The 9,740-nt window shown below is 40.8% G+C and overlaps 1 protein-coding gene across 1 annotated transcript; it reads right to left on the bottom strand.

Annotated features, from left to right (window-relative positions):
* Positions 1–5,174: 5,174 nt before the first annotated feature.
* Positions 5,175–8,210, bottom strand: LOC142453326 (CCN family member 2-like). Its single transcript, XM_075554535.1, has 4 exons — positions 7,632–8,210; positions 7,177–7,428; positions 6,827–7,020; positions 5,175–6,474 (listed from the first exon to the last, which is right to left on the bottom strand). Exons 1-4 carry the CDS (start codon positions 7,996–7,998, stop codon positions 6,235–6,237), a joined length of 1,053 nt encoding a protein of 350 aa, XP_075410650.1. The 5' UTR covers positions 7,999–8,210; the 3' UTR covers positions 5,175–6,234.
* Between the last annotated feature and the right edge of the window lie 1,530 nt (positions 8,211–9,740).

Here is a 9,740-nt window from a genome sequence, read left to right as displayed (position 1 = left end):
GTTTAGTTGCTACTTCTATTACTGCAGCAATTGTACTTTCACTAAGCATACAGTTGTCCCCTTTGTTGGACCTTTCATCGTAATCCTTAGCACTGTATTATTTCCCTGGGCCCTGTGTTGTTCAACAAACTCATGGCGTTCGTAAAACAAAAAACTGAGGCGATGCAGGCTAAACCTATCCAGGTGCATTATCCTCGGCTAGAGGTGATGGACACGGGTGGCCCACTCTCAGAACCATCAGAGTGATAAGACCCCCTTCCCTTGTGCGCTGAGCTGGACAGCCAATGACGGGTACGATTGGGCATGACTCATACCAACCTAAGCCAGGCCCTGGTTTGCTTTTGAAAAATGCGCATTCCTTGTGACCAATGACAGGTAAGGTAAGGATGAGTCAGTAGCTGGACAACTTAAGCCAGGCACAGCCCCCCAGGGATACTCCATATCTTGCCTGTTATCATATTGGCAAAGAAGAGGGACATGTAGGGAGCTTCATGTCTCCCCACCCTGGATTTTAGCCATGAATCTACTCTCGCCATACAAACTGCCCAGAGGTTCTTCTGCCCTTTGTTCCTTTCCAGCCAGACCTTTGCTAGGATTGGTGATCTTTCACTAGCAGCTGCTATGCTCATTGGTCAATACATGTCTGATGGCATCTCCCCCCAGGCTCACCAGGAATGCTTCATTAGCATACTTACCTGTTTGATCAGTTGCCCGCCATTCCTTCCTTGTTTGAAGATGCAGGACTATTGGCTACCTCAGATGTACCCTATTTTACATGTGACGTGATGGTGCCAGCCCCTCGCTGGCTATTTAAACCTCTGCTCTCAACTCAATAAATGAGGCTTGATCAGATTCCTGTCTTCCCTCCATTACTCGCGCCCTTGCCCATCTTCATTCCCAGTCCCTCTTTCAAGTCCACGTTCTTGATGTCCTGCAGGAGAGGACATTCATTCTTTATAAAAAAAACCTTTTAGTATGGGCTCATACAATTCTTATCACAATCTATACATCCTTTAATTGTGTAAAGCACATTTGTATATTCATTACCCTCATCATTCTCAAAACATTTGCTCTCCACTTAAGCCCCTGGCATCAGGTCCTTATTTTTTGTCTCCCTCAACACGCTCACTCTCTCATGAACTCTTGATAATTTATAAATTATTATTTTTTCATATCTTGCACTGTCTGATGTCTCCCTTCACCCACTTTTCTGTTGTCTGTCACCAAGGGGGGAGGCTATATGCAGATCTTTGTAACTGGTTCCCCCTTTCCAACACACCCTCCTTCCACCCTACTGCTATCACCACTCTCACCATTGGTCCTGAAGGGATCATCCGTACTGGATTCCCTGTGTTTCCAGTTCCTATCTGTACCAGTGTACATCCTCTGGTCTAGTCATGTTTGTAATGTAGAACTGGGATCATGATAGGGGTGTGGAGGGGTGATAGCATTTAGGAACTAGAGGAAAGTTTTAAGTTTCCTCGCTGCTACACGGTACCCTGACTGGCTCTTCACCTCCCTGTGACCCTTTCGTAAGGAGATGTCCAGTTGCCTACAGATGGCCTTTGGGTCTCCACTCTGCACTCCCTCTCATTCACAATGATATGATTTTTTGTTTGATGATACCTGATACCTCATCCCTTCCACACCTCGTGATAGCACAGGCTGGTGTTCTTCAATGTGGGCTTTGTTGCTTCTGTGCTAGATGTCCGCTTGTTTACCTTCAAGCCTTTAAGAACCCAGATGGTATATCTTTAGATTGCCGGCCACCATCAGTTATCTTCACCACATTTGTGTATGCACCCGCTTCGCTTTCAGCAATTATGTTTGGAAGGTGAGCATCATGGAATGAGGCACTTAATTTTACCACAATAACTGCATAAAAGTTTGCTAAAATCAGCACTTTTACATGAGTATATACTGCAGTTTTAGTTTTTAAAACTAAGCTCTATTTAGTTTCTACCAACAGAGTTATGCTAATATCTCGTTAGACATTTTGTGTGTGTGTGAGAATTAGTTTTCCGGTTATGAAGGGATCATAAGAATAATGTTTCATGAATTTTTACATGTTATTAGAAGTATTTCTGAGTCCTTTATGCTTGAAATTTAATTTTGCAGGATAAAAAGCATTTGGCTCATGCTATCATTTCTTGATTAGGTTAGATATGTTTTTCCATTCTCTTGTGGCACAAAGTGCTAGATTCAGAAAGTCTTATGATAAGCTAGTATTCATTTACATATAATACTTTCTATTTTTTGTGTAGATTTTCACATCATTTTTCCTTTTTCTTTAAATTCCAACAATTTTATTAGAATATATTTTGGCGTTGATTGTAATGAACACTGACATGCAAGCTGAGAGTAACTTCGGGTTCACATATGGTTAACATATATGTTAACTCGGCTGAGTCATGATTTTTGGAGTTATGAAAGGACATAGTCATCTTTGATTTTGTGATCTGATATTTTGCATGACAATTTTTGCATAATGATGTCATCTTTGAAATCTAACTATGTCACAATTGAGCAGTGAGTATAATAGCATAGATTTTCAGATGCGTGGTGGACATTTATGTCTACCATACTTTTATTCTGTCTCATGGTACTTTTTATGTCATTAACTTATTTTTTTCATATTTCAATAGACATGACTTTGATGTTTTATTTTTCTGCAAAATTAATTTTCCTGGCCTTTGTTCCGAAGGGCGGCTTGATTAAGATATATTTTGCAAAACAACACCTTTGTTTACTGTGTTATAATGTGTATTTAAAAATTTATACATTTGGTTCCTAAAGTTCCCACTTTGGTTTCCTTCATTTTTTCTGGATTTTCTCACTTTTAATCTCTGTTACTCAAGCTGTAATGTTGAATCTATTTCCAAGAGTGGGCGTCCTGTCCTGGAAGAGAGTCATGACTTTCAGTTTTATGATAGTTGGCCAAACAAATACCAAACTCAGAAGCTGTTCCAAAATTGGGCTTGTATACATACATAAGAGCTTTGGGGGTTGCTGTTTTCTTGCCCAACTAGGCTGAATCTGTAAGCAGATATTGGTGAAAACCAACCAATAATTCAAAATGGGTTTCCTTTAAATTAGGGGTATGGTTTGATTGATAATGTAAGAAATGCTGTGGAAAAATGGTTCTCTCTTCACTCTTCATGCTGGCCTGGATCTTGCATCTGGATTCTAAGAATGGCAGTGACCCAGAGGCTTGCCCAATGTCTGGAGACTTTGAATTTGCCCAATTCTGCCTCCTTTGGCATGTGATCTTACTGCTTCCAGGTTCAGCACTCTGGCATCTGTGTAAATTTGTAAGGGTCTCCCTCCAGCAAGCGTCTGGGCATGGACTTGAGGCACAAAAATTTGCACACTCTGTGGCTACTTGAACCCCTTTCTTGATAAATCATTTATTTTGTATACATTTATGAGTGTCACTGGTTGTGTGTCCTTAGAAAAAAACCATGGTAACACTACTTGTTACTACTACTTTTGAGTTCCCTGATAGTCAGAGATATTTTTGTATATCTTGTATCACTGATTTTCCTTCACCTATGTCAATATACTGCAGGTCTTATGATAAGCTCCAATGTCTGTATTTTAGGGTTCAAGGGGGTGCTTAATATTTGTTCTAAAGATTTGTTCATGGACTTTTGGTTTTGCCATTTACTTTCTTAATCCCTCTTTTAATGTGATGTTAGGGAAATTCCACATCTGTGCTTTTACTACTACTATGTTCACAGAAGTTTTCAAATTCTTTTCAAACAGCCAGATTCTCTCATAATGTCCTTAACCTTTCAGGTAGGAATTCAGTGGACCTTTATGAAGGCTGTACTGAGCCAGGTACTAAGCGTGTGCATTTGGAGAGTGGAGTGCTGGTATTGACAGTGTTGCTGTATATTTGGATGGTTGTATCCCAGAATTCTGATCTGACCATAAATAATGCACATGCTTGTGTACAGGACAAGCTTTGCTTCGTGGCTTGTGAGAGTGTTTGGAAAATTTGTCTTTATTTTCACGTGTATGTTTGTTTCCTGGATGGCACAAGTACTACAACATTTCTAATTATGTTGTGACAGCTTAATTGTGAATTTGTGACAGCTTAATCTATGACTGTTTTGTGTCTTCACTAGACTACCCAGCTACTCTGTTCTGGAAACAAACAAGAATTCAAGTAGCCATTGGGTATTTGTTTTGAATGCCAATTTAGCTTACTTTTCATAAGTCTGGATAGATCCAATCTTCATTTGATATAATTTTCATTTATCCCCAAAACAACACTTGGTAAGATAGGTTAATCCTAATTTGTTATTTAAAAAAGACATTGGGAAATGGATATGATGATTTTAATATCAGGCAATGTTTTATTAACTGGAATGAAACAAAGATTTTCTTATTTCTCTTTTTTATTGATGCCATCTTTCAATTGTGATTGGCCATCTTGGCAACTGAAAAAGGAATTTTGAAAAGTGCGACTTGTTTTATGGTGACATTTCAATGCCTATTTCCTTTTCCATTTTACTACAGAACAGTTAGGTTGCAGAGCATACAAACTCAACACGAGATATGGACTAGCTCTGTAATGTGAAGAGTGGGAAATAAAAAGCCTACAGTCTCCAGAAAGGTTTTAATTTCAAACAAGACCAAAACATTCTCCAAACGCACTAGCATTGAATTGATTCTGATTTAGGATGACTGTATAAGACAGGACAGAATGACCCCTGTAGGTTTTCAATGCTGTGAATCTTTTATGTAAAAGGAAGCTTCATTTCTCTTTCCGTGAACTGATGGATTTGAACAGGCAACTTTGCAGTTAGCAGCCCAATGCATAAACTATTCTACCACTAGGGCTCTGTAACAGGGGCATGAGAGATCAAATAAGGGTAAGGATAGGTTGGAATAATAAGAATATTGAATTTAAAATCTATATAAAATGTTTTAAATGTAAACACCACATTTGTTCAATACGTATGTTTGAAAAACCTTCACTGTTGATGTTAAATGAAAATATGCTTATGTAAAAAATTCCTTTAAAAATAATTATCAGTTAATTAGTACATACCTGATAAAAGACACATTTAAAGAAAATTACCCGTAAATTCTTTAACCAAATAAATAAGCCCTTTCAATTTAAACTCAAGAAGACTCAAATTTTTGACAAATAAATGAATAATAGATTCTTTATAGGAATTATATATACTTTATTTTCAAGAAGAAAGGTACCAATATATAACCTGTTCATGCTCTCAACCAGGAAACCCTCCAGAAAACAGTCATAGTCAAAGTTCCTACTTTGGAAAAACTGATCATCCATAAAGCCATTCTTCATTTTGAATAAAGACCCCTTGTTCATTATAAGTGAGGCTAGCACATTTCCAATCACGTGTCTGATTTCTGTGGACACTGCTGCCTCAACTTTACCAAACAACCTATCTTGAAGGATTGTCACTCTAACTGACCCAAGTTTCCATGGGAGTATCTATTTCATGCTTAAATTATCAGACAGCTTTATGTCTTCCTATGGTGGTCAAAAATAGAGGCTAAACATTTGAAATTCTGAGGCATGCACACCAAAATCATACAACTTGAAATTAATTTAGGATAGCTGTGCGAATTAATACGTATATAATAACTACAATACACATTGTAAAAAAATCTGGCTTATAACAGGCAAATTAACTTGTCACAAGATGAACACTGCCATCCAGAACGACGTGACTCAGCCTCTTGATGACCCAGAACACACATCCTTACAACAGCTGGAGTTGCCAGCAGGTCATCAAACTCGCTTAAGTGTTCCTTCTCCATTTCATTTCCTACATATCGATCTGATTACCACTTCAGGATGACATTGTTCCCCATGCAACTCATTTCTCCTGGTGTCTCCACTGCCCCCTAAACCCTACCCTCCAAAAATACACTGTGGTTGTAAGGCGATTTGATGCCACGCTCAAGTTTTGCTTCCTTCAAACCAGAGCCTGGAGTTGATAGTTTGTTTGTGTAAATGTCACAGAGCACAATGTTTTGATTCAGGCAGAAATTCTTTTTCCCAAGGAGAAAAAAAAAAGATTTAAATCACTTGTGCTTGCTGAAATTATGTTTGCTCCCAACAAACACAAAACAAAACAGAGATCAGTTCAAGTTAGAGTCCTTTGAGATATTATCTCATACTTCCTTTCTTTAAAACATATCTCCACGCATCTTCCTATAATATAGGGACTCTAACCTGTTAGTACCTCAATGGCAGTTGTAATGGCAGGTGCAGTCATTGATGAACATCATGTTCTGCTTAATGATCTTACCATCTGGACACCTGAAGTCCACTGGCAAGGTAGATGTGTTGCTGGGTGTGCAACACCTGCCATCGGTGCAGATTCCACAAATCTTGACATCGTAGGTTTTCAAACTGGTGCATCCAAATACATGAACATTGATAGGATATGCCGGATTTATGCTGGGGATGCACCATTTTCCCACCTCAAGAAGGACAGGGAGAAGAAAACAATAACTTTAAAAATCAGTAGCCTGTTTGCACTCTGTGTTTCTAGACAGTCTTCATTCTGTTCAACATTTACTTTCATTTGAAGGGAAGTTTGGTCTGATGTACATTTCTTTTTGCACAAATAGACTAATCCTGTCTTGGGGTGGCTAACATGTACTAAAACTGGTTCCTATTACACAATATCCGATTTTCTTAAAATAGCTCAATGGTTAGATAATTTGGGGAGAAAATGGGCCTCTAAAAATAAAGCTGATAAAGGACATAAACGTGGGTCCTATTTACTCTCAGTTCAGGAACTTTAGCGTATAAAGCAAAACATTAAATTACCGAAATTTCCTTTTCCAGGTAATCATTGCAAGGCCTGATGATGCAGAGGCGCTTCTGCGTTTCCACTGAGCAGTTGGCTTTGTGATAGAAAACCCGGGTAGAGACGCCGAGGCCACAAGTGGTGGTACAAGGGCTCCAGTCTGTGGTCTCACCGTCGCACTTGGGTCGCACCGTTATTGGGTCTTGTTGGAAAGCTATGGGGGCAAAGCACACAAAATCCAGCTACAGAGCGAACATCATATTCCCCTTCCCTTGGCAAAGTTAGGACTTATCCCGTGGGTTCGCTATTTCTAATAGGAATACATCACACAGTGGGAATCGCAACAGTTACTTAGAGGGCAACAACTCACTTGCAAGGTTAGTGCCAGCTCTTGTGAGCTCCTTGGGCTCTTCACAGACCCACTCCTCGCAGCATTTCCCTGGAGGCTTGACCCTCCGTGGGAATAGGCAGTCAGAGCTGGGCGGGCCAAGGTCTCGAGGGCAAAGGAGCTGGAAAACCACAAACCGATGGGCACACGTGCCCTTTAGTCCACATCCCCACTGGAAGGTCTCTCCGTGCTTGTACACCTTATCTTTGAAGTAGCAGGGGGCACCTGCTCTACCTGGAGGAGAGGAAGGGGAAACAAGAGTTATGTGAGCCTGCTCTGTGAGCTAGAACTATAAGCTCCTCAGAAAGTGCACTAAGCACATGTGTCATGTGAAATTTGATTTCAGATTTGGAGTTTCAGGGAGTGGGGTTTGGGGAACGTGAGGGAAGAGGTGGCTGTACACCAAGTAGCGCAGTGGTTGGGGCTGCGGGTCCTACTTTTGCACACTCCAGTCTTGCGGTTCGGTGGGGTCCCAAGGTCACAGTAGAGGAGCTTCTTGTGGTCGCAGCGGTCGGGCCACTCGCAGGACTCGCCCAGTTGCTTGGCGCACATGGGGCAGCAGTTACAAGCATCCTTCACCACGGTCACTCCTGGACGGCAGTAGGGTTTTGGCTTGGAATCGCAGTTGCATGGCCCACCACAATTCTGACCTCTGGCTCTCTGCGCAGGGATAAGTTGTGGGCGTAGAATCAAACTTCCCTCTTTCTCAGCTGTGGCCAAGACAGTGGAGGTCTTGGGTACACAGATGCAGAGGACAAGTAGGAACACCAAGAAGAGAAGAGAGCCCATGCCCGGGGAAGACATGGTTGGCGCACCAGGCACGGACCGCTGCAGCAGGGCAGGTGCTGGAGGTCAGGAGGGTTGGCGGTCTGTTGTGGGCTTTCCCTGGAGCTGGGTGCCTGGATGTGCTGGACTGTCTGCAGTGTTGGATGCTGTTGGCCGGTCTGGTGTCAGGTTGCAGTCCGTCTATCTTGTGGTTGCAGTGGCTGCCTCCTCTCCTTGTGAAGTCTTGTAGACTTGTGTGAGGTAGGGGCTGGTGGACTGGGTTTTTATATGTTTAGGGCTTCCCCAGCTTGGCCATAAATGGAGTGGAGTTGCAAACAAAAAGAGACATTCCTCACATTCCTACCCACCTTCCTGCCTCATCAAGTCAAACTGGATGCTTCCTGCCCCTTAGGGACTATATTCCTCATGCCTGATAGTTGTACTGCACTTCATCTTGATAGAAAAACAATAAGCTAATATTTCCATCACCAAAGAGGATTATATCCCTCACCTGTTTCTGTTCACACGACTCCTGATTTATATCATTCAAGCAGAAGCTGACAATTAATGTAGTTGTTGTATACGACCCACCCTTGTGTCACCTGATTGTCATTATAGAGAACTCATTTTAAAACGGATTTAACCACACAAGAATCGAATGTTTTTAAATTTATTGTAGTAAAGATAGTAATTTTGTTCTACAATTGAACTATTGAATTTTATGATATGTAGATTTTGGGCAATTAAACAGTAAATATATGACACTGAGTATTGTTTTTAAAACCATAATGGACAGCAAGAAGAGATACATCAGGCATTGTCTTGGAGAGTTCCTACATGGAGTTCCCATTGGCCCAGGGACATACTGATCCTCTAGTGAGGGTGGATGTCCTCTGTGATCAAGGACACGGCCCTCCCCAACACACACACACACACACACACACACACACACACATTTCAGAAAACGTTTTTGAAAAGCACAACAAGGTGGCAAGGCCTCCAGTCATTGGGACTTTTGTGTGTATATCCTGAATACACATATTCATCCTCCTTTCCCCTTGCAAAGTTAATTGTTAGTTGCAGACCCATGTAGCTCTGTCTTGTCTGGGTGGTTTAGAAAACAAAAGCAGCTGTTATCTGTTGTCAATCACATTTTCTAGGGAAGATGCAAATACTGAAATGTACAAAGAGAAGCCTATGAGAATCCAACTCCGCCTCAAAAATCATAACTTCAACATATCTTTAGTGTTTTTGAAACAATTTTTTCTATATAGGTAATTTTGTAAGGTACATAGCATTTTTACATGTGTATTATAAAATTCTGCATGTCAGATGACATAAAGGGACACAGTGAGAGACAGCATTTAGCATGCAAATTATTCAATAAATTAAAGAGACATAAAAATAATGAGTGAGGTCCCCTGCTGACTCATAAAATGCTCAAAACATCTGTAGACCTTAAAACTTGCACTGAGACTGCTTCAAGTAGACGTCCCCCTTCTGTCCTTCCACGGAACACAGGATGCACAAAGACAAGATTATCCAGACATCCAAACTTTTAATGTTTTCAGAAATCTAAATCAAAGAAGTGTTCTAAATTATTTGTGCCTAAGGTGTAGTGTATTACTGTGGCCCTACATAATCCCATGAATGATGCATTGTGATTTCTGGCCTCTGTCTGTGATTACAATTTCATTTAGGAATGAGCTCTTTCCTACGTAATGTTTACAGGATTTAGATGGGAAGTTTTCTGAGTTCCCACCTTAGTAGGAATGTGAACC

This window comes from Tenrec ecaudatus, chromosome 7, assembly GCF_050624435.1.
Source record: "Tenrec ecaudatus isolate mTenEca1 chromosome 7, mTenEca1.hap1, whole genome shotgun sequence".
NCBI lineage: Eukaryota > Metazoa > Chordata > Mammalia > Afrosoricida > Tenrecidae > Tenrec > Tenrec ecaudatus.
Note: the sequence above shows the minus strand (reverse complement) of the source record. Positions and strands in the feature narration are given on the sequence as shown.